We start from the raw sequence: 25,866 nt of genomic DNA on the forward strand, positions 1-25,866 counted from the left end.
AAACAAATATAAACATCGTGTTCTGTGCACCTGCAAGTACACTCTCTCTCTGTCTCTCTCTGTATTTTCTCTCTCCTCTGCGATCGGTTCTTACTTCTTCCCTCACTCCGTGATCGGAACCCTAAATCTTCCGTCACGATCCCATTTCGCGCGTAGATTCCACTCTTCAGAGTACCCAACCCGCCAACAATCCCATACTCAACCACATTCCTCTCTCTCACCTCCTCTTTTCAACTCATCACTGTTCTAGAAGATTCCCACGAGAGACTAACATTCCCTTTTCGGTGTGTCCTGATCGGAACCCAAAAGGGTCTCAGAAACACGCACAAATTTCATAACTTTTCATATACCATTTTCTCTGTGGGTGTGTGTGCTGTTTTGTGCGTTTGTGGTGGCTTTTTGTATGTCTTGTTTGGGTAATTTTGAGAGAAGAGGATGAGATTTGAAGGATGAACGATGCCTGTGCTGCGTAGCGGAGCGCGCAGGGGCCGGGCAGCAGTGAAGAAGAAGAAGCAGCAAGAACAGCAGGAGGAGCCACAGCTACAGCCACATCAGCAGCAGAGTCCAGTGGTGGAAGAGGAAGCGATTGCTACGAGAACAAGGAGGCGTCGTGCAGCAGCGGCGGCAGCAGAGGTTATTGTGCCAAAGAATAGCAATAAAAGGAAGGAGGAGGCGCAGCTGAAGGTCAATGAGAGGGTAGTTGTTGGGAAGGAAGAAGAGAAGAAGGGAATTGAGGTAGGTGAAGGAGCCGATAAAGAAGAAGTAGGAGAGAAACAGATGGATGATTTCGACAGCGGCGGCCGCAGCAATAAGGCCAATGCTGGTGAAGATGAGGGCAGCACTGCTCCCCTTCCAGAGAAGGTTTGTTACTATTTATGCTTCTTGTGTCTCTTTGGATTATATAATCCAATCAATATGCATGTTGATCAATTTGTTTTTTTTTTTTCTGCTTGATCAAAATCCATCATTTCTTGAATTTTAATTGTGGTTTATTATGCCTTGAGGTTTGAATATAGTTATGTTTCATGATATCGGATACTATGGTGCATGGCAGGGTGTTCTTCAAATTGTTATTAATGTGTAAGTAACTGTTTAGGGTGGCTAGTAGTCAGGGAAGACTGAAACTCAATCTCTTTGAAAACTTCCTATTTTAGTCATTCTAGTTTTGATGATAGTGACACCTTTGTTTTGGTTTAAAAGTTTTCAATCCATTATTTCACTTGCCTTTTCTCAACTTATTGTGATTGTGTATTACTTTTGGGGAACAGTCTTGATGAATTCTCTTTGTTCGGTCTTGATGTCTTTTAAACTGACGAATCTGCATATGATGGTGGCTTGCTTCTTGAGTTTGTTTTCGCAAATCGATAAGGCATTCATACAGTCTGCATCGCAATTGTGTTACTGTAAAATGAAATTATCTGTGCTGATGTCACAAAAAAATTGAAATGATGGTTGCTAACAGTTGTTTCTGCACTCAGTTAGGGTCTTCAATTCTCCCTTTCTTTTGTTTTCTTAGTTCATCAGAGGACGGGAACTGTCTTTTGTTTAATTTTGTTTTACTTATCTTGATGCGTCATTCTATTTTAAATTTCTCCACACGGTGTTGCCTAATAATTAAATAATTATCCGCAAAAACATAGATGACTACTTTTGTTTAATTGATACCTGTGTACTAATCTTTTTGTCACTATGGCACAGATTCAAGTAGGTGGTTCCCCTTTGTATAAATTAGAAAGAAAACTTGGAAAGGGTGGGTTTGGTCAAGTATATGTTGGTCGACGTCTTACTGGTGGAAATTTGAATGAGAGAACTGGACCTGGAGCTGTAGAGGTATGCGCATGCTACCAACCTTGGGTGATAAGTTGTATTTTCACTTTTAGTTGTGCAAGTAATTTTAATTTTTGATATGACAGTTTAAACTTTTGTTCTCAGGTTGCATTAAAATTTGAGCATAGAAGTAGTAAAGGATGTAATTATGGACCACCATACGAGTGGCAAGTGTACAAGTGAGTGCTAGTTTTGACCTCTGTATTTTCTCTTGGCTCGGTTTGTGTACCTTGCTTCTTTTTCAATCTTTTCCCTCTGCTTGCGCAGTACTCTTGGTGGCAGTCATGGTGTGCCTCAAGTACATTACAAGGGCAGGCAAGGTGACTATTATGTTATGGTATGTTTTCGGGTCGTATTCTAGAGCTTTTTTTCTCAATTATTACATTCTGTTCTATAATTTTGAATTTTCAATGGTGCTGCAATATTTCCCTCATCAGTGTTTGCCTTTTTTTTTTTTTTTTTACTTATGAAGAGTCTGTTTGACTTGAGGAATTCATTTTTTCAGGTTATGGATATGCTGGGTCCGAGCTTGTGGGATGTTTGGAATAACAACTCCCACAGGTAAGTGCTTTGGAAAATATTTGCCTGATGCGTGTGAAACCGTGTTTCCCATTGTATTTTTGAGATTCATTTGCCATTCTAATGTGTTTTTTGGTATTCCAGCATGTCCACTGAAATGGTCGCATGTATTGCCATCGAGGCAATATCCATCTTGGAGAAGATGCACTCTCGAGGGTAATCTGTCTATCATCCTTCCTAAACATATTCCTATCAATCTATGTAAACCTAGTTTTTAGTATATTTATTCATTTTATGAATCGACAATTTGGTAGGCAGCTTCTGTAGAAGCTAGATCGATTGCTTTGCTATGCTTTATGTTATGCTTCGCTTGTTTTACTGTCATTCATGTTAGTAATTGAAATTGTGTTTCTTAAACTATATGACTGCTAATTGGCAGGTATGTGCATGGGGATGTGAAGCCTGAAAATTTTCTGCTTGGTCCTCCTGGGACACCTAATGAGAAGAAATTGTTTCTTGTCGATCTTGGTTTGGGTATGATGTAACTGTTGACTACTTACTCATCTATTATACAATGATAACAACCAAGCCTTTTCCCTTATGATTTTGTTAGCTAATTTACTTACTCATCTATTACTCACATTTAACAGCTACTAAATGGCGAGACAGTACAACGGGTTTGCATGTAGAATATGACCAAAGGCCAGATGTTTTCAGGTATTGATAATTGCTTTTGGATTTTGTTGGAAATGCCATATTGTCAAAGGTTTCTATGTATTTATATTAACCTATACCTTCTTGGTTTCTTATGTTATTCCAGGGGCACAGTCCGTTATGCTAGTGCAAATGCCCATTTAGGGAGAACTGGAAGCAGGAGGGATGATTTGGAATCTCTAGCTTATACACTGATTTTTCTTCTTCGAGGTCGTCTTCCTTGGCAGGGTTTCCAGGTTAGACAGTTTTTAAATAACTTAATATCATATCCTAATGCCCAGCTTTGTAATGATGGACCTTGACATCCTTTTCATAGGGAGAAAACAAAGGATTTCTTGTTTGCAAGAAGAAGATGGGAACACCTCCGGACAGCTTATGTTGCTTTTGCCCCCAGCCTTTTAAACTATTTGTTGAACATGTTGTGAACTTAAAGTTCGATGAAGAACCTAACTATGCAAAATACATTTCTTTCTTCGATGGAATTGTTGGTCCAAATCCAGATATCAGGCCAATTAATACAGAAGGAGCACAAAAGGTAATGGTTTTATTATTCTTTTACCCTTTTGTTGCTTTATATGCATCCAAAGTTCATAATCTAATAGACTTGATATTACTATCTTTTTTCCCTTGAAGCTCATTGGTCACAAGAGAGGCCGGCAGGCAATGGAAGATGATGATGATGAACAACCAAAAAAGAAGTATCGTATGGGTTTGCCAGCAACTCAGTGGATAAGCGTTTACAATGCTCGTAGACCTATGAAACAAAGGTATATAGTAGTATGCCGAAAATTTTGTCGTCTCCCTTGTATGATTCTATGCATAAAAATCAGTGGCGAGCATCTGTTTCCCCATCTGTAAGATTATGATGATGGCAAAGACACATGTCATCTAAGTTAATCAATCCGACACGCCTTTTGTGTGTATTTGCTGAATTGTATGTTTGATTTAATCAGACTCTTTTTAAATAACATAAATTAGATGATAATTATCCTATTAGAATGGAACTTGATGCACAAGGAATGATTGTCCTTGTGTTACAGATATCACTACAATGTGTCTGATCAAAGGCTATCCCAGCACATTGAGAAAGGAAACGAGGATGGTTTATATATTAGCAGTGTTGCTTCATGTCAGAACCTGTGGGCCTTAATAATGGATGCAGGAACAGGTTTCACTTCCCAAGTGTATGAACTTTCCTATTACTTTCTCCATAAGGTAACTTTCAATATGTTGCTTTAAATTCTTCTTGTGAATTCTTAGAATTTTCGGTTTAGCATCGTATATGCATGCTTTTAGAACTGTTAATGTTTATTGCTTTAAGCAACACATGCTTAATAAAGAGAAATTAACCGTCTTGGTGTGTTTTAAGGAATGGATCATGGAGCAGTGGGAAAAAAATTACTATATCAGCGCAATTGCCGGAGCTGCAAATGGAAGCTCGCTAGTAGTGATGTCTAAGGGTTAGTTCCTCAAACAAGTGTAGTTGCTGATGTGTTGGCAATTTTCAATTTAGTTTTCTGCTAACAAAGATCATGGATTTCCAGGCACACAGTATCTGCAGCAATCATACAAAGTTAGTGATTCGTTTCCTTTCAAGTGGATCAACAAAAAATGGAGGGAGGGATTTTATGTCACTTCAATGGCTACTTCATTGAACAGATGGGGAGTAGTCATGTCTCGTGGTGCAGGATTTTCAGACCAGGTCACCATTTGATTTTCAGCTTTGCATACCGGTAATTCAGTTGATAATGCAACTTCTTAGCGTGATTAACCGACCTTTATATTCGTCTCCGGGGTTTCAGGTGGTTGAGCTAGATTTCCTGTACCCTAGTGAAGGGATTCACAAGCGGTGGGATTGTGGATACCGAATCACCTCGACTGCCGCAACATGGGACCAAGCGGCTTTTGTCCTGAGTGTGCCCAGGAAGAAGCCTGTGGATGAAACTCAGGAAACACTTCGGACTTCTGCCTTTCCGAGTACGCATGTCAAGGTGGATTATACTTTCATTCGTGCTCTCTCTCCATTACTAGAACCTATGTTATTATCCTCACGGCCGTACTGTGCCTGTGCCGCTACGCCATTACTTTTCGTTGCAGTCTCTGATTCAACTTCTATAATTGGTTTCTTACAGGAGAAGTGGGGGAAGAACCTCTACATTGCTTCTATATGCTATGGACGTACAGTTTCTTGACCCTGCATGTGTCAGTTGTGGTTCTGGTGATTATGGCTGTTCTGCTACCACGCCCCAACTCGAACACGGTGAAGATATGTGAAGTGACACGATTGATGATGGCGCAGTGCAGGCTCCGAGAAATTTTGATGGCGACACGAAAAAGGGCTTAACATTGTTTGTAGGTAGCACATTATCTTGGGTTAAAAGTAATATCTGAAAGTTGCCATTGGGGTGGTAAATTGGTTCATGTCAAAATATCAGTTAATGTTATGCAAAGGAGTCACCTGTTTTTCTTCCCCTTTAATGTGATTTTACTTACCCTGTTAAGGACATGTTTATATAGGTTCATGGTTATTCCATATTTCCACTCCAAGTTTGATCACGAGATCGATATATAATAGTAAAGCTATTAATAGGCGTGTTTGGAAACCAAAAATTGTTCATAAATTATTTTCATTTTAATATTGGGACGGCTGTGTTTCTACGAATATCAATTAATTTTAATTTAATATATTATTGTGCAAGAATTATACAGTTAAATTATATATATAGAGAGAAAGAGAGAGGTAAAAGAAAACGTAAGAGTATTTTGATGTAGTGATAGTGTAAAATATTTTATATAATTTTACGTAATCAATGAAAATAGTAGTTACTTTTTGCTAACTAGGTAATTCGTTATTAGATGCATGTGTGAAATTGTTCTGAATTTACAATGTATCAAAAGTAAACTCTAATAAGATTCTTTTTAATTGAGCAGAAATATTTGTTACATTGTTTATAGCACTAAATATCAAACTAGATACTAAAATAGTTTTATACTCTAAAAAAAACATGGCTGTAATAATTTACCTATATATATGATGGGGATAGATTTGGGACACGGAAGACACACCTTTATTCTGATAATAACATCTTGCAATAATAATAGACATGTGTGTCCACCAATGGTGTGACGTTTTCTTCGCCAAACAATTATGATTGTGCAAAGTTGTCTAGAAAATGGGCTACACTGTTACCTCCACGCTTAGTACAAGTATTCAAGCACTAATCAATGGGAATTCGGAACAAAAAAGGACAACGCAGACATTGCATATGTTCCTACCATATATGCCGGAAAATGTTTCATATGCTAGATGCTACACATCCATGTGATTGATCATCCTTTTCTGTTGTAATTAAATAGCATTAGATTTGGTCTGCTCTTTAAAATTGTAATCATAAGTAGCTTAGACACGAAGTTTATCTTTTTTGCTTGGCCTAAGCCACCCATAATATTATTGATCACTTATAATTTCTCTATCCAAAATTTGTTGATGCTAACCAAATAATATTTTAAAAATATTCAAACAACATCCTTGGATATAACATAACAATATTACCATCATAAAGAAAGAAAGGAAGAAAGGGAAACACAATAAAATTTGGCTCTTATTCATCCCCATAGGTCCTCTAGGGGATTTAGGGGGATTTCTTCAGGGACATGTTCCTCTTGTGTAGGTCTACAGCATAACCTGTTCCACGAAACTCCTTCCTGTCACATGTAAAATAGAAGGATTCAACCACCATATGAAGCAAAATTCGACAAGATTAGTTTTCATGCACCCATGATGTCATCCAATAGAAATTATGGGACTTGACATACCATGAATCATGATAAACTATTACACACGGCACCCCTCGATTTTTCATGCCTATGCTAACCTCATATTTATAAGAAATGTTAGTGTCACATTTTAAAAAATACAAATGTTTCAAGTTTCGCATAATTTAAATGTCAGTTTTAAGTTGGCGTATCGTTTTACAAATGAAAAAGTGTCGTGTGTAACATGCTTAACCACGGGAGAAGTGAATGTAATTTACCGAAAGAATAAATCATGTTGACAATTCCTTTGATTTTGATTGGATAAATTGTGTACAAACACATTTCAAGATTGACAGCATGACTGCTTGTGATATGGGAGAGTTTTGAGAATAGCATTGAAAAAAGAAAAATTGAAGTTACCTCAGTTTTATCATGAACATAACGAACAATGAAGATACACCTACAGTCTGTAGGACCATGGAGCCTTCTGAGGACTCTGACAACACGAGCATCAACATAGAGCGCATAATCATCTTTTTCCTGTGAGGAAGAAGAAACAGAACAAACAAATGCCAAAGAGAGAACTTATAGATGAGTTTTGATGTCTGTACACAAACAATGACTTAGCAACAATTCAATCATGTCACAAGCAAATTGCATAAGATAAATTGAAGATGTAAATATGTTTATAGTCCATATAAATATAAGTAACTTTGATTTTATCACCTCTAGAATTTTCTTTTGAATTTGGTCTCTCTTTTCTTCTATTGATAGGTTCTTAGTCCTGCTCTCTAGATCTGATGTTATCATGTTTATAAGGATCAAAATAAGGTTTGAAAACATGTATATTGACCAGAACAAACTTGCATTCATTACATAGATATTGTGAAGTATTTATAAAGACTACAATTTTGAATGGTCGGGGCTAGAGAGAGAGAGACCAAAACCAACGCAAAATTCTGGATGGATCAAAATTGAAATGACCTATGTTTAGAGTTAACCTTAGCTTGAAATAGAATGAAATAGCTATAGTTCCACTTACCAGGAAACACAGTATAAGATCTCCATCGTTGACCTTGTGACACTCTGAAGGTTCTAAAGGGATGGATCTCTCACGCACCCCCTCTTTTACATTAATCCACTCATCCTGCTCCTTACCAAATCCGGCATATCGAATACGCACTTCCTTAAATGTACGTAGCAAGATCCATTAACTTTAATAGGTTAAAATCCGCAAAATCCAATTAAATTGCACACATAAGCTAGTAGAGCTATCAGAAGACAGCAGGATATAACTTGCAATTTTTCCCTACTTCACATATGACATATGTATACAAACAAAATTTGCATAGATCATTTTCTGACTTTTGCATCCCTTTTTCCAGTGAAAAAAATAACCCAAACAAAAATAGCCTGTTGTTATGCACAAGTTGTTCGAAAGATACTATTGGAGCACACACTGACTAAAACCAAGGTAAATTTCAGTTTACTCGTTAGTTAATTTAATGGAAGGAAACACATCCGTGTACCTCCCACTTAAAAGTTGATAGATATTTTCGAGTAAAAGAAGGCAATTATTGCAGGTGTGAAAGGAACTATCACTCCTCTCTCAATTACAACTTTTAAATAATGCGTCTCAGTTCCTAAAGATGAAAAATACATAAACATATAGCAGAATCTTACAAGTTCGCCTGTGCTCAAAACTCTATAGTTAAGGAATGATGCAACATCATGCCTGTAATTAAGAAATCAAAGATATCAGAAAACAAACTGACGAGACAATAAAAAACCCATTTTATGAAGGAAAGAGTAGTTTTAGCAGTACTTTTTAAAAAAAAAAGGGGGGGGGGGGGGAGGAAAAAAATCACACCTTATAATTCTCAAATGATGAGTTTTAGGAGAGGGGGAGAAAGACAGACTCATATTGGATCGTGCTCTAATAGAATTCCAAAACAAAATTCACCCACACCTTACAATTCTCTTATGATCCAAAATGCATAACAATGCCACACACATTACAGATAGTTAAACACAAGACAAGACATGCATATCAATTAGAAGGTCATTCCTCACCATGCAACATCTTTTGAAGACCTTGCCTCAAATGTCAACTCTGAGATATCTTCTGCTCGTTTGCCTGACATTATAATCATAAATTCTAGTTGAATTGAGAAACGTATAATGACTGAATATAGGGCATAACTCTGTTAATCATCACTTGTCCATTTAGGTTGTCACTGGATCCTATCCTTGCTGAAGTTAATTGAAAAAAGAAACTTTATAGAACTTATGTTGTCCTGTTTAGTATTAATTTCTATAGTTGTTCCTTAAATCTGTCTCAACAAAGCTTCACATGAATGACATCACCTTACAATGTGCACAATTGTTCAGTGATTTCATTTCACATTAATAGAAATCAAGAGTCAGAATTTAGCAGGGAGAGATCTGATCAAAGTACTATTCAGAAAAAATACTTTAGCACTGTAACTTGATATGAGGCAAAACAATAGGAAGTTCAATGTAATATAGAAACTGGAAAGTGTAAATACTAAAAACCCTTATTGATATCAAAAGAAACAAATAACCACAGCAGATTCTTAATATTATTATTTAACTGACAGGTTGTAATACAAAATAATAACATGTAAATACCATTATTGTTCCTAACTTTTTTAAGCTTTGGTAATTGGAGGAGCTAAGAGCAACACAAATCAGGTGAATCCTTTGTTTCCTAAAGAAATGATAGCATGATAAGAATTTTTAGGCTTCACATATACGACTTTAAGAACATAATGAATTTAAGTGAAAACCTTTTGCATTTGAGGAGCTTTTCTGCCCATTTCTTAACACGGATGCTTCCGAAAGATCGATATATAGGTTCATTGAACTGGTAGTGGAAGCAACATTAGTCTCTGACTCTTTCAGTTTATTTTGAAACCAATGCCGCACCTAAACCCCAATGCAACAAATTCATCATTTATAACATCCTCTGCATGAATTCCAAAACATGTATAAATGGTAAAGCAACTGTAACAACCTGTTCCCAAGTTAAAGAAGCTTTACCAGCACGTCTTGATGAGGAACTGCAACATAAAAACAGCTCAATTATGAAATATCAAGTAAAGTGGTAAACGTAGCACAAATTCCTCTTTATTTATTCCTGTAGTTAATACAAGACTGTAATTAATCACCTAAAACTTATGGCAACCGACTTGCAGAAATTCTGGTCAACTGATTTTTCTCCCATCTCCTTATATATTCTCTCCAATTCATTGACCTATGCATCAGTGGCCACAGGAACATAATAGAGGAAGAGGGCATGGTTTAGTCAATATAAGCAAAACGCAGCTAACAGCACCAATATAAAGTGGAACACAAAACATTCAAATAATGCATCATATCTTTTAAAATAAGAAATGACCGTACATAACAGATAACACATCCATAATTCAAAGGGTAAATTATACTGAACTCCAATAAGAATTGGTGACATTACACCCGACAACTCTCCATTCGTAAGAATATACATTGACCTCAACTGAAATTTAGGTTACATGATACTCAATACCTTTAGATTTTATATAACGTGACACTAGTCTCCGCTATAAACATGACTAATCAAGTAGTGTCATGTAAATATGTAATATCACATAACCTCATGTTATGAAATCATGAAGTTTTATATTAATACACCCCTTTTTCACAAGAGCCTGTTTGGGCTTAAAGCATGAAAACAATGCATAGGACCACCCATATTGGGGAACATACAACAACAAAGCCTTATCCCACTAGGTGCGGCTATTGGGAACATGAATGGTTTTCTATCTAATGACTCATGGGAGGCCCATGTAATTTAATAGTCTGCTATGGAAGATAAAACTCCTCAATACAAAGTGAAAAGGGACATTACCTCATCTATGGAGAACCTATCCATTGATGCAAATGGTAACAGAAATGTATATAGACAAAATCAGCCTTCAAGTTTAGGCTTGCTTCAAATTGGTTTTCAAGAATAACAACAGCGAGCAAGGTTGGAATTCCTGCCATATACATACACATCAAGCAAAGAGAAAAAAAAAAATTAGAATAGCTATACCTAATATCACAGTCCCGTACTCCCGTAGAATACAAAATTACATAGCTAATCAGAATTTTACAAAGACATTTAATCATATATTGTTAAAGTTTAAGAATCAATTATAATCAAACAACCTCCAAACATCAGATTATAACCAAACAAAACTCAAGTTTGCAGCGTTGCACTATCATAAAATATTAGAATACAGAAAATCAACGTCTACATAAAAACAAGCTGCATTAAAAACTTTAGGGCAAAAATCAAACAAGTAATTCTAAGAAATCCTTTTAGCCCTTTAAAAAAAATAAAGCAAGCTCATCACTCATCAGATTCTGACATTGCCGTGAATTAAACTATATATCTAGTGGAACCGAGCATAGGAATTGAAATGACAAATTGAAAACCACTTAAAAAGAGGAAATGATGATATCCACAAATCATCAATTGCATTGCCATTTCAAATACAATTTCCATGCCCTCAAATTGCTTCATACACTATGTCACATGTCCTCAATAGACATACATTCTCGAATGGTTGCAGCTATATGTGTCACCTCCTAAACCTAGAATCACACTCAAACATTGATAAATCAAAGAAACCATTTTCCCCTAAACACGAAGCTTAGTTACTCATAATCCTTTAGATAATTCAATTCAATATAATGCGTTTCGATAAATGGAGAAAGAAATTACCGCCAATGGAGAATTGAATAGAGAGAGAGCTGACTAGAAGCAGAGGGTGAAACCGTGAAAGAGGGAGAATGGAAGTGAGAGAAGCGATGGAGGGAAACAAGAACGGGAAACGGAAGCGCAACAGAGGGCGTTAAACGGAGGCAGTGAAGGTCGACGGCGGAGCGACGAACAGCGACGGTGACGCAGAAGGAGGAAAAAAAGAAAAAGGAGAAAATGAAAATAGATGCAAAAGAAGGAGGAGGAGAAGAAGAAGGCGTAGAAGAAGAAGGATTAAAAGAAAAAAAAGAAAGAGCAGCCAGTACTCGGAACGCATGAGTGAAAAAGTAAAACAGAAATATTGGATTTGATTCATTTAGTTACAAATATTAATTACGTGGTTATTCAAATTTTCTTTTTATGTTTTCATACTAATGAATAATGATGATTGCTAATTTTAAGTACATATCAAATAATTGATTTATTACCTAGCAAATAAACTCCTTAATGAATAAAAAGAGAAGGAAAAACAAAAATATACAAATTACAAAAGCTTTCATCATTTTAGGGCAAAACAAGTGTAATAACCCATGTTATGAACGTGATAAAATTAAAATTAAAATTTTAAATTATTTTGTTAAAATTAATTTAAATTATAATTATTTTATTAATAAAAAAATAACATATCATGTGTTGTTCATTTTTTTTAATTTGGTATTAAGTATATCAACTTTAATAGTGAGCATGTGACGACGCGACGGGTGCGCGGCCATGAGTCCATGACAAGCATGACTCAACGGATTTGTTTTTTATGCCATTAAATGATCGCTAGGTTTATTCACTTATTTAGATTTAAGGTTATTTGTGGGCTTTGTTATAACAGGCAACAGTTAGACTCCAATTATGATGAGTTTCACGATCTTGGTCAGGAGAAGAGGGGAATTGTTAGGTAGATTTATGAAAATAGACGAGGTAGTTAAATAGGTGGGTTAATAAGTTTTTTTATTGTGATTGTATTTGAAACTCAATTAAATGAGTTGTGCCTGTATTTGTATTTGTAATATCTATTTAGTTTAATTTTTATTTTTATCATATGTTACAGTTAATTTTAAAATATTTATTTAATACACCATGTGCTAATACTAAGAATATTTTTCAAAAAAATATACATAATAATAGATATAATATGATTACAAATATAAGATAAACAAATATATTAAATAAAAGGTTAAACTAATATACTTATCAATGCATTTGTTAAGTTTTGGAAATTAGAGAATAAGTATGTATTCGATTATTTGGTAAATAATTGAATATTTGGGTTGCAAATTAATCTCACAGTGTGTATCTTATTTTTTTTTTCATTTCTAAATAAAAGTGGAAATTAAGAAAAATAAGTAGTAATATATCATGAAAAAAGATAAAAGATTTTGCATATGAATAGATAATTATTACAAAACAAAATCTCGTTGTGAAATATTAAAATTTTACATCCTGCAAATTATGAAGATCAACCATAATGTAATGACCACTTCTCCCTTTTTTGATCATGATATAAGCTATTCTTTTTCGGTCAAGAGTCCAATAACATCTAATTAAAAAAATTGAATTAAAAGTATTAAATTAAAGACAAATAAATGAATAATATAATAAATTGCTTATAAATTAAAGAGATTTTATCAATTTATTTTATACCAAACGATAAAATTAACAATATATTAATAAAAGGATATACCTTTAAAAAAGTATAATACAATTTCAAACATCTTTACTAAATAACTCTTGATTGAACAATGGATTTTATCACACTTTAAAATAAATTAAATAAATTAAATATAAAAACTATTAACACTTATAAAGCTATTAAAAATATTTATAAATTGGACCTAATATCACTTGAAATAATCATGAAAAATAATCAACTAATATTATCATCCATTAGAACCATTTATATGTAAGCCGTCTTGCTCTTATCAAATTTAGATGTGACTTTCCATAACTTTTTAATTATTACTTTTATTTTCTAAACTTTTTCATCACATAATATACCATAGGTAATACTATTGATAGAATCGTAGTTAGTAGCCATTAGGTATGAAAAATAAAAAACAGAAGAAAAATTATGTCTGAATTATAAATTCTGTAAATGATAAATAATTATAAAATATCACTATTACTCAATGTATATATACACACACACTAATTGTATACGACAATAATTAGGTAATATTTTCAACAGAGATACTTACTACACTTAGGTAAAAATTATGTCGTTACATTTTATTAACCTTTATGATTAATTTAATGGAGATACTTGCTCAGTATATATATTATCTAAGTAGTTAAAGAAGAGAAAAAAGATATAATATTAAATAAATAAATAATTGTCAAATAATATAGAGTAAAAATTTCGTATATACCATAGGTAATACTATTGATAGAATCGTAGTTAGTAGCCATTAGGTATGAAAAATAAAAAACAGAAGAAAAATTATGTCTGAATTATAAATTCTGTAAATGATAAATAATTATAAAATATCACTATTACTCAATGTATATATACACACACACTAATTGTATACGACAATAATTAGGTAATATTTTCAACAGAGATACTTACTACACTTAGGTAAAAATTATGTCGTTACATTTTATTAACCTTTATGATTAATTTAATGGAGATACTTGCTCAATATATATATTATCTAAGTAGTTAAAGAAGAGAAAAAAGATATAATATTAAATAAATAAATAATTGTCAAATAATATAGAGTAAAAATTTCGTATTCTATAAAAAATGATATAATCTCCAATGTATTCATTATATAAAATAAGTAAGTTAAACTTATTATCAAAATTTAAACATAACTAAGAATTATTATTAGACGTATAAAACTTTTAATAAAGATTATTGTTAATTTATTCGGGCCCAATTATTAATTATTTTATTATTTATTTACAATAATTTTATATAATTGATTAAAATAATTGTCATATAAAAAATAATATTTATTATTTGTAGTTTTTTAACTTAACTTTTTTTTTCTTAGTTATACGGAGAGCAAATAAAAGTAGAAATAAAAATAACTTAAAACCCGAAGAAAGAAAAAAAAACTTCATACTAAAAAATTTAAAAATAACATATTAAAGAAGAATAATCGTAATATATCAATTGAGGTAACAATTTAAATTTAAATTAATCTAAAAGTAATTTAATCAAATACCAATATTAGAATTAAATTACTTAAATAATATTTAATCTATTCTAATCCTTAGACACATATATATTAGAGTCATTCTTGTAATGACAACCAACTGAAACAACACCATAAGTTCGAACATTTAGAATTCATGCAAATTCAGACCATTTACAAGTGTAATAACCCGTGCCATGCACGTGATAAAACTGAAATTATAATTTTAAATTATTCTATTAAAATTAATTTGAATTGTAATAATTTAATTAATAAATAAATAATAAGATATGCATTGTTCGCTTTTTTTAAATATAGTATTAAATGTATTAACTCGAATATAGCTATTAAGTGTATAAAAATGATGTTTGAATTATGAATTCTCTAAATGAAATTATCCCGTTTAAAATATTTAAATTATGATTTCAATCATAAATTATAATTATGATTTAAACATTTTTTTATATAATATTACATTTTTTTCTTCATTTTACTATTAATATGTTGATATTGCAAGTCTAAATTACAGTATTTTACTTAATCTTGACTGAAAAAGAAAATAGTTACGTGTTTCTATCATTTAATTTATTTAATACACAATGTGCTAACACTAATGATATTTAAAAAAAATATATTAATAAAAATAGATATAATATAATTACAAATATAACATAAATAAATAAAATATATAAATAAATGCGAAACCAATATGTTTACCAATGTCTTTGTTAAATTTTATAAATTAGAGAATAAATTATGTATTCGGTTGCTTGGTGATCACATAGATGATCAAGTAATTGGATTGTAAATTGATCTCATAGTGTATATCTTATTTTTTTCTCATTTTTGAATGAAAGCGATAATTAAAGGAGTAAGTAGTAATATATAAAGAAAAAAAATTTGCACCACAACACATAATTATAACCTAAAGAAATATTCATATTAAAATTTTACATACTGCAAATCATGAAGATCAATCACAATGTACTGGCCACTTCTCTCTATTTTTGACCATGATATGAGTTTTTCTTTTCTAGTCAAGAATCTAATAACATCTAATTGAACAAAAAAATTGAATTAAAAGTACCAAATTAAGGACAAATGAGTGAATAATATAAGAAATTATAACTTCGAATGTGTATAAAATAAAAAGAATTTACTGATTTATTTTATATTAAACAATAAAACTAACAATAGTATATTAATAAAAGGATATACCTTTAAAAAAGTCACAATACAATTTCAAATATTTTCATAAATAAACGGTTAAAATTTTTGTTATCGATAAAATGATGCTATTATACAATTTTTTGGCAAAACTTAAAATCAAAAGGAAAATAATTTTGTGTGGGTTAACATAAATTAATTACGTACGAAATAAGTAGAATCGTTCATTTGTTTGTTTCAATAGATCAGCATGAGCAAGCAAATTAAAATAATTATCCAGAATTTTACGATCATCGACCAAATGTACTATATCTGACTCCATCTTAAAAGATATTTTGCACGTGTGTACAGTCAGAAGATATATTCCGCTTGATTTCTCGATCTCAAAATTTGAGAAGACATAGACTTTTCTTTCTACCAGAGGCGAAAGCCTTTGGAATTTGAAGAAGGAGAACATGTCTTTTTGAAAGTTACACCAACCACTGGAGTGGGAAGAGCTATTAAGACCAAGAAATTGAATCCCCGTTATATTGGACCGTTTGAGATTCTGAAGAGAATTGGACCAGTAGCTTATAGAATTGCCTTACCGCTGTATCTTTCGAATTTGCACGATGTATTTCATGTATCACAGCTTCGAAAGTATACTCCTGACGCAAGTCATGTTCTGGAACCAGAACCAATCCAAGTAAGAGAAGATCTAACACTTCCGGTAATTCCGGTAATAATTGATGACACCAGCGTTAAACGATTACGAGGAAGGGAAGTATCATTGGTAAAAGTAGCTTGGAGTCGAGTTGGTATCGAGGAACATACCTGGGAGCTCGAATCAGATATGCGAAAGGACTATCCACATCTCTTTTCAGGTAACTAGATTTGAATTTTGAGGGCAAAATTCTTTGTTAGGTGGGTAGAATGTAAACCCCGATTAAATTAGTAGATAATTAGTCAATAAATTAGTTTTTAATAAGGAGGATTAAAAATGTGAATATTATATTAAATTAGGGTAGAGCTCATTGAAACGAGAATTTTGACACTAATTTCGAAGAAAACGGTCCAAAATTGGACCGAAAGGACCGAACCGGTTGAACCGGACCCGAACCGGGCTATCGGTCCAACCGGACCAGCCCTTTTAAGTGAACCCAAGCCCTTCGTCCCCATCATTCCAACAGAAAAGAAAGCTTCCAGGGGAGGGAAGGACGAGAAACATTCCCGTAACCCTCACATAAATTTCCGATCCCCGTAACTTCTCCGTCCGAGCTCCAATCGCCGCACCGTTTGCGGCCACGCGTCCACCGCGTCGAGCTCTACATTTCTACCAGAACAATTTCACTGGTAACTTGTTTAATCACTCTCAGCCTCTTTTCCCCCAATTTTCGAATTTTAAGTGGGAATGTTGAATTTCTTTGATTTCTGATGTTTTAGGATCCAATTAGCTTGAGAAAAACGTTCACTCTTGCTTATGTGAAGCTTGGGTAAGGTGAGGATACGATAATTTTATTTTAATTTCATTAAATTTAAGCTTTGAGTATTAAATTGGGTATGTATGTGTTATGAATGTGTATTAGGTTGAAAATAAATAATTGGAGCTTGAAATTGTGAATACTGGAACTTGGAGGAAGCAGATTAGTTGAGGTTTTGAGGGCTGTGTTCTTTTAGGAAAATTTTCTTGGAATAATACTTGGGAATCGGCTAAGGTATGGTTTAGGTTTCTTGCATTTAATATATAATATTCTGTGAAAACTTAGGCTAGATGACCATAGGATAAGTTGGAATGCAGGTGTATATTTAATATTTAGTAATTTGTCGATGAATATAATTGGTTGAAGTTTATTGGATAATTAGTTATTAATTTTAGATGGTGAATGTTGTTATGTTAATTTGGAGAGAATTATAGTTGAATGTTATTGTTGATGAACATGGTTGGTTTGGTGCTTGTTGATTAATTAACGATTCGATGAATTATTGATTTGAGGTATTTTGTGTTAAAAGCCTAGGATTTGTGAACTATGACTCTTAGTTGAATTTTGGTTGTTGGATTTGAATATTGTATGAGTTTAATTGTTGATCTGAGGTAGATTTTTTGTGGAGATTGTTATGATAATGAGGAAGGAAATGTTGAATTGAAAAGAATACAGGTTTGGACCCGAACAGGGTGGCAAAGTCCGAGTTTTAGAGGAGATGCTGCCGAAATTTTATAAAAATTAGAGATTAGAGATTTTGTTTATATGATTATTTAGAAAGATTTAGATTCAAAGGTTATATGGTTTGATTTAGAGTTATTAAGAAAATGAGCATGTTTTAAGTTTGATTCATTTAGAAAAGAATGAATTATGTTTTGAATTGGAACTATTGATGGACGGAATGAGAGGTGTGATAATGAAGGATAAGGATTGAATATGATTGATGTATGATGATGAATGAAATGCGATTGAGAATGATGTTGATGTTGATGAATTATAATTGAATTATTTATATGGCTTATGAATTTGAATAATCTGAGATACGAGATTCCCTGGATTAAGTGCCGTGGCTTGCCACCACGTGTACCAGGTTGAAAACTCGATACTCTGTTGACCCTACGACGTAAGTGTGTGACCGGGCACTATATAAATTCCCGGGAATGTTACCCCCATTGAGTATTATTGATTATTTGAGAAAAAACTATGCATAGACTCTTGGGGATGCACGTCGGGGGACAGTCTAAGTACAATTCAGACTTGTCGGGTTGGCTGGATAACCGACAGATGAGCCTCATCAGCCATAGGACAGGCATGCATCATATGCATATTACTTGAATTACTTGCTTGTGCTCTAATTGGGTGTGCCTATCTGTATTTGCCATGCTAAATGTGTATTTGTTATCTGCAGTAGTTGTAACCTTCTTGTGTTTGCCTTTATTTGTCTATCTGTCTGTGAAATGCATGATGGAGTTGGAGGTATGGAGGAATGGCAAACTGGGATTTAGATTTAAGGTTAAGTTAAGTTAGGTCTAAATATCCTTAGTAAACCACCTTTTATGGCTTCTGTTTAATACTTTAAGCTCTATAATCTGAGTGTCGGCGTTCTAGGATTGCCTCTGGCATTCTCAGGACCTTATATATTATATGTGTGGCACCTTTACCATACTGAGAACCTCCGGTTCTCATTCCATACTATGTTGTTGTTTTTCAGATGCAGGTCGAGAGGCATCTCGTTAGGCATCTGGACTCTTGAAGCGGAGTGGTTACTGGGATATTTTGTTATGCTATGATGTATATATATGTACTTAGCTTTCTCTCCGCATGACTTATTCTTTTTGATCCTCTTAGAGGTTTATGGAGAGGTAGGATTGTGTATATGTACTTTTGGGTTTTGGATATGTATGTATATATGTGTAAATATTCTCCGGCCATTCTTGACTTCGCAGGCTGAGTCAGGAGCTTGTTATTTTGTATCTTTGGCACTCTATTCCTACTTCTGTTATCTTATGCTTGATAGTTATGGTTTTCTTAGAACGCAAGTTAACTCGTTCCTTGAGCGTTGCGCTTTTATCTCGCGATTTTTATTTCCCCTATTCTTCAAGGCTCCTAGCATATTATAATTCTTCTGCTATTATATGTACTCATTCTATTTTAGAAGTCGTAATACCACACCACCTCTGTTTTACGGCTTAAGCGTAAAGCTTAGTGTGATAGGGTGTTACATATATATATATATATATATATATATATATATATATCAATTGTTTAGTTAATAATTTTCTTATTTTTAGAATATATTTATTGTTTTAAATAATTCTAAATACTTCTTTATGTAGTTTATATATATATTAATTGTATGTAAATATATTTAAATCGTATATATTAATTAATTTTTTTGAGTCTACAATCATTCAATAATTTTTTTATTCTTTATTATTAATGTCATTGTATGTGTAATGTTTATAAATTATAATAATTTCTTTATTTATCTATACATATATATTAATTTTGTTAAATAATTCTAAATATTTGTTTATATATATATAAATTTAAGTCACATATGCTAATTATTTTTTTGTTATGATTATTTTTTATTCTACAATCAAGTAATAATTTTTTAATTTTTTATATCCATGCATATTCTCCAATCCCTTTTCATATGTATGATTAATAATTTTTTTTAAATGGTGATATTTTAATTTTTTTCTTTCACATTTTTTTTATATATTAGCAAGAAAGCAAAACCACGTATTGTGACTCTTTTTCCTTTTTCACGCCTTAATCTTAATTAATCAATCTTGTATCCAAAACAGATGTTAGTTAATCTTAATTAAACTTTTAATCATTCTAATTTATTGATGAATTACATTTCTCTTAAAACTAATTTAATCAACTATCAATATTAGAACTAAATTATTTAAATAATATTTAATCTATTCTAATCCTTAGATACATATAGATTAGAGTCATTCTCGTAACAACCAACCGAAGTAACATCATAAGATCGAATACTTAGAATCGGTACAAATTCAGACTATCTTTTTGTTAAAATTGTCAAATTAAATTGACTTTTATTCTCTTCAATGGCATTGCATTAATGCACCAAAAGACCGGTAGTTTCTAAAAAAAATACAATATGTTATAAAATTATTTTTAATACAAAAAGTTTAAGAGAAAAAAATTTAAATATAGTACCAATCTTTGAATTGCATCTTCAAGCTTGGCACGAATTTTTCAAAATTGAACCTAAATTGAGGAAATTCGATCTTATTATATGCTCCACTTCGAATATTTTTGGACAAACATAGAAAACGTAGAGGAGATGTGACTTGAACTTGACCTACAAAGCTCCTTAGAAACAATTGTCCAATCAAAAAAGAATAACAGATTAGAAAAAAAATGCTTTGATTCTTAGATTTAGACTCACTAACCACAAAGAAACACTATATATAGCCTTTAGTAGTACAAAAATAATTATAGAAATTAATTATTGCAATATCAATTTACCACTATGAACGTTAGTATCATATTTATAGCAATTAGAATTATAAATTTATGTTTAACTTTTTATATAATTATAATTAAGATATTTTTTAAATCAGTATAATTATGCATTATTTATTAAATACTAATTGTAATATAATTCTAATAAAGATATTTTTTAATATAAATTTAGAAGAGAGAATAGTGCCTTTATTTTGAAAAGAAAATAAATTCATGAGAAATTGACACCTTACTTTCATTAGTTGGGAAAAATCCAATTTTAGTATATTAAGTAGATTATTTTATATAATTATAATAAAGATATTTTTCTAAATTGGTATAATCATGCATTATTCATTAAATGATAATTGTAATATAATTATAATAAAGATATTTTTCTAAAAATAATTTTAGAAGAGAGAATAGTACTTTCAATACATGAGAATAGTACTTTCTAAAAATAAAGATATTTTCCTAAATTAGTATAATCATGCATTATTCATTAAATGCTAATTGTAATATAATTATAATAAACATATTTTTCTAAAAATAATTTTAGAAGAGAGAAGAGTGCTTTAATTACATGAAAATAATACTTTCTAAAAATAAATATATGTTCCTAAATTAGTATAATTATGTATTATTCATTAAATATTAATTATAATATAATTATAATAAATATATTTTTTATAAAATAATTTAGAATAGAGAATAGAAAAATTCATTTTGGAGGAAAAACATAGTCACGAGAGATCGACACGTCACCTTCATTAGTTTAGGGAAAATCCAGTTTTAGTATATTAAGTAGATAGATTTGTTAAATAAGCTTCATGATTTGCTATCCATGCAATGCGGCAAGGTATATAATTGCTACATTAAGAAACTAAACTGACTCTTATTTTTCCTCAATGGCATTGCATTGATGCAAATGAAGGCCGGTAATTTCTGAAAAAAAAATCATAATATGTTATAAACATATTTTAATTACGAAAAGTTTAAAATAAGAAAATTTGAATACATTACCAATCTTTGAATTGCATCTCCGAATTTGACACGAATTTACCAAAACTGAACTTAAATTGAGGAAATTCAATCTTATTATATGATCCACTTCAAAAATTTATGGAAAGACGTAGAAAAGCATGGAGGGAATGGAACTTGAACTTGGCCTACAAAATTTCGTGAAAATAATTTCTTAATAAAAAATCGAATTCCTCCTAAGAAAACTAACTTTACTCATATTCCATTAGGTTTGTCATAATATGTGAGTAGATCCAACCATGTTTCGGTAAAATAGAGTTTATTGTCCTTTCGTTGAATGCTTACATCCATGTAATCAGAATCCAAATCAGTGAATACAACTTGAGATGGTATTTGATGGATGTGGTGCATTGTAAACGATTACGGCAAAAATAATCGCACTAGAGCATTAGGTGAAAAGAATAAGTTGGAGTAAGAACAATCATTAAATTATTAAAAGAATAATATAATAGAATGAATATATAAAAAATACTATAAAAAATTATAAATTGTACCTTAAAAGGATCAACTTCGACGAAAAACGAAGAATATATTTTTATTCTATGAAATAGTCAAAAAAGAATAATAAATTAAAAAAATAAGTTAACTTTTAAATCTAGACTCACAAATCACAAAAAAATATTATATATAGCCTTTATTAGAAAAAATAATTATATAAATTAGTTATTATTAAGTTAATTTTTTTATTATTTACGTTATACATCGTATATTTGTCGTGATTGAATAAACCATTATCATATCATATACCTTTTTAACATGATTAGAATCATAAATTTTTACTTTTATTTTTTAAGGTAGATATCAATATCAACTTAATAGAAATTACGATTAATTTAAAATTATATTACAATGATTAAAAATTAAAATTATTGATAATTAACGTAGTTATGTATTAAATGCTTATTTGATGCATAATTATAAAAAAAATTTATTGACAATTAACATAATTATATATTAAATGCTAATTTGACGTATAATAATTGACAATTAATAACATAATTATGTAAAAAATAAAATATAACAACTAAAATTAAATTTGTTAACTAATTTAAGTTAATTATATAATGTTTGGCAATTATTTTTACATTTAATTATTGATATCTATTATTATTATTATTATTATTATTATTATTATTATTATTATTATTATTATTATTATTATTATTATTAATGGGTCATCATTAACGTAACAACTTGCCACTAATAAAATTATTGCATAATGAATGAGAATTAGAATTATATCAATATAATTAAATAATTAAAATATTTCTAATTGACAATTAGTTTAATAATGCATTAATATTGACTTTATATAATTGTAATAAAGATAATTAGTATTATGCATTATTTATTAAATATTAATTGTAATATTGTAATATAATTATAATAAAGATATTTTTCTAAAATAAATTTAGAAGAGAGAATAGTACATTTATTTTGGAGAAAAACTAAATTTATGATGAATTGACACCTTAATTTTATTAGTTGATAATGTATTAAATATTGATTTTATATAATTATAATAAATATATTTTTCTAAATTAATATAATTATAATAAAAATATTTTTCTAAAATAAATTTAGAATAGCACTTTTATTATTTGAAGAAAAAATCTAATTTTAATATATTAAGTAAATAAGTAGATAAAAAAACACAATCTTAAGAATTTCACAAAATAAATCAAGTAATAAATTTAATATTTTTTATTTGTTGTTCATTCGATTTTCGAAATTTTATTCTAACTCATTCGAACAATCAAACTCAATCTAAACATACACTTAATTGTAACGAGTGAGTCTCTCAACAAAAATAATTACATATATTATGTCTCCAACCAACTTGATTGGTATAAATTAAATAGTTTAACATTCATAATTTAGTTATCATAGTAATATGATCCAAGACATGTTGATATAAACAGTTGTACTAGGTTTATTTTTGTCCGAAAAAAAAAAAAGAACACGTTTAAATAGTAATCTTCCTATCCAAATAGAAAATTTGTTGAAGATTATTTGGAGCTAATCATATTACATGATTAATGTTGATCTTAATATGAAAATTAGCTCAATCTACTATAGAATTTGCTTTACCAAGAATTTAAACAAATTGAATATTCTATTGTCGAAGGATGATCTCTTGAATCTTAGAGACAATATCATAATCTTCATATTTGTTGAGACAATATAAATTTTGAAAAAGAATGAGGACATTCTAACAATTAACTTCACATATAAACTTTTTGGGATGTGATTTGATGCTCTCAAATTGTTTGGAGTTTTAGTATTGTTTAATTAAAAGAAAAAGAGAAAATTTGTATAGAATTTTAGTGCTCTTTAATTAAAAAAGACAGAAAAAAATAACAAGAGTTGTTACAATACTCCTTTAATGTTTGGAGTTTTAAAATTTCATATAAAACAAAAACCACTGTCAAAATTTAAAATTCAATTTAACATTGCGTTGATTTGGCTTAACATTTAATGCATATTAATAAGATCAATAAACAATTAATACAATTTTTTTGTAAAACTACAAACACATTAATTACAATCTCTAAAATATATTTTCAATTAATGATAATTATGATTACTATAAGGGTGAAGTATATTTTTTGTCCCTAAAGTTTGACAAAAGTTTCAAAAATACCCCTAAGTTTTATTTTGTTTCAATTTTGTCCCAGAAGTTTTTGATTTGCATCAAATATACCACTGACGGCTATTTTTTCAAAAAATTAAAGACCAATTCAACAACAATTTCATAAGAACAACCCTCAACACAAACAAATCAAGCATAATTTTCATGCATTATTGTTAGATTGATCTTAATTGTTTTGAAAATTTAGCCGTCGAAGGTATATTTGATGCAAATCGAAAACTTTTGGAACAAAATTGAAACAAAATAAAACTTAGGGATATTTTTGAAATTTTTGTCAAACTTCAAGGACAAAAAGTATACTTTACCCTTACTATAAAAAATTTAACATGCTCTATTAGTATATAAGTTATTAAGGTTATTAAATTAGTTCATAAAATCTAATTAATTAATAATTTTATATTTTATTTATTTTAATTATTTATTTAAAATTATAATTTATCTCATAAAATATTAAAATTTATCTTATATACTACCTTCATTTGTTTTTTAAAAATAATGAGTTCGTTCACGGACAAACTTGGTCTTATTTCTATATAATTTGGATCGTATTCGTATATTTTTATTAATCTAATTTTATTCATATATTTAAATATTAAAATTATAAAATTTTTTATTTAAAATTTAGATAGATATAATTTAAATTAATAATTTAATTTAATAAAAATAAACGTATTTGTATTATTTTTATTATCTTAAACAAAAGATATCTCTAACTATAATTTTTAGGTAAGATTTATTAATCTTTTCAGATATTATGTACCTATATATACACTCGAATGTTATTAATTTAAAAGATTACATATATTTATCTCTTTTGTTGAAATACTTAAAAGCCATACTTAGTCGCTTTTAAAAGAATAATACGAGAACGTTTATTTAAAATAAGATGAATATATTTATTTAAAATTTAAAAATTTTAAATAAATTTATTCGTGTTAAATTTAAAATAATAAGAACATATTGCCCTTTTAAATCTTTTAAATTTTTATTTTTGTCATAATTTTATAACAATTTAATATCAATCTAAAATAAAATAAATTCAAATTAAAACAAAAAAAATTAGTCCAAATAGAATTTTAATGCTGATTGACTGATTCTTTCCTCTCTTCTTAGTAATTTAATGTTGATTCTTCTTTCTCTTTTTAACCAAGGAGTACTAAAACTTTATACAAGTTTTCTCTTTTTATTTTAATAAAAGAGCACTAAAATTCCAAACAATTTTGGAGCATTAAATCACGTCCAATTCTTGAAAAAGAAAAAGTCAAAAAGAAAAAGAACATTAAATTATTAAGAAGAGAGAAAAGA

The 25,866-nt window shown here is 30.2% G+C and overlaps 2 protein-coding genes and 1 long non-coding RNA gene across 3 annotated transcripts; 2 read left to right on the top strand and 1 right to left on the bottom strand.

Moving 5' to 3' along the window:
* On the top strand, positions 1-5,670 carry LOC107618000 (casein kinase 1-like protein HD16). Its single transcript, XM_016319908.3, has 16 exons — positions 1-861; positions 1,699-1,830; positions 1,933-2,006; positions 2,095-2,164; positions 2,333-2,388; positions 2,491-2,562; positions 2,786-2,880; positions 2,997-3,063; positions 3,167-3,296; positions 3,377-3,595; positions 3,694-3,827; positions 4,101-4,275; positions 4,430-4,520; positions 4,605-4,762; positions 4,863-5,051; positions 5,193-5,670. Exons 1-16 carry the CDS (start codon positions 457-459, stop codon positions 5,250-5,252), a joined length of 2,127 nt encoding a protein of 708 aa, XP_016175394.1. The 5' UTR covers positions 1-456; the 3' UTR covers positions 5,253-5,670.
* An 861-nt stretch (positions 5,671-6,531) lies between these two features.
* SHH1 (SAWADEE HOMEODOMAIN protein) lies at positions 6,532-11,917 on the bottom strand. Its single transcript, XM_016321320.3, has 10 exons — positions 11,588-11,917; positions 10,727-10,856; positions 10,008-10,093; positions 9,854-9,899; positions 9,627-9,765; positions 8,890-8,953; positions 8,500-8,551; positions 7,859-8,002; positions 7,237-7,356; positions 6,532-6,765 (listed from the first exon to the last, which is right to left on the bottom strand). The coding sequence occupies exons 2-10, from the start codon at positions 10,748-10,750 to the stop codon at positions 6,667-6,669; spliced, it is 774 nt and encodes a 257-aa protein (XP_016176806.1). The 5' UTR covers positions 10,751-10,856; positions 11,588-11,917; the 3' UTR covers positions 6,532-6,666.
* A 5,187-nt stretch (positions 11,918-17,104) lies between these two features.
* LOC148543566 (uncharacterized) lies at positions 17,105-17,618 on the top strand. The gene is made up of 3 exons (XR_015899365.1): positions 17,105-17,256; positions 17,347-17,401; positions 17,490-17,618. It is a non-coding gene; the product is annotated as an uncharacterized LOC148543566 (long non-coding RNA).
* The last annotated feature ends 8,248 nt before the right edge of the window (positions 17,619-25,866 follow it).

This window comes from Arachis ipaensis, chromosome B9, assembly GCF_059453495.1.
Source record: "Arachis ipaensis isolate K30076 ecotype BB chromosome B9, ASM5945349v1, whole genome shotgun sequence".
In the NCBI taxonomy this organism is placed as follows: Eukaryota; Viridiplantae; Streptophyta; class Magnoliopsida; order Fabales; family Fabaceae; genus Arachis; species Arachis ipaensis.

Bases quoted from the DNA above. Each gene is read 5' to 3' on its own strand.
- SHH1 (XM_016321320.3), bottom strand. From the start codon at position 10,750: ATGGATAGGTTCTCCATAGATGAG. The intron at 8,954-9,626 runs GTTTTCACTTAA...TTATAATGTCAG, and splicing joins AAGCTCCTCAAATGCAAAAG to GCAAACGAGCAGAAGATATC. The intron at 7,357-7,858 runs GTAAGTGGAACT...TCTTCCTCACAG, and splicing joins ATCTTATACTGTGTTTCCTG to GAAAAAGATGATTATGCGCT.
- LOC107618000 (XM_016319908.3), top strand. From the start codon at position 457: ATGCCTGTGCTGCGTAGCGGAGCGCGCAGGGGCCGGGCAGCAGTGAAG. The intron at 2,165-2,332 runs GTATGTTTTCGG...TCATTTTTTCAG, and splicing joins AAGGTGACTATTATGTTATG to GTTATGGATATGCTGGGTCC. The intron at 3,064-3,166 runs GTATTGATAATT...ATGTTATTCCAG, and splicing joins CAAAGGCCAGATGTTTTCAG to GGGCACAGTCCGTTATGCTA.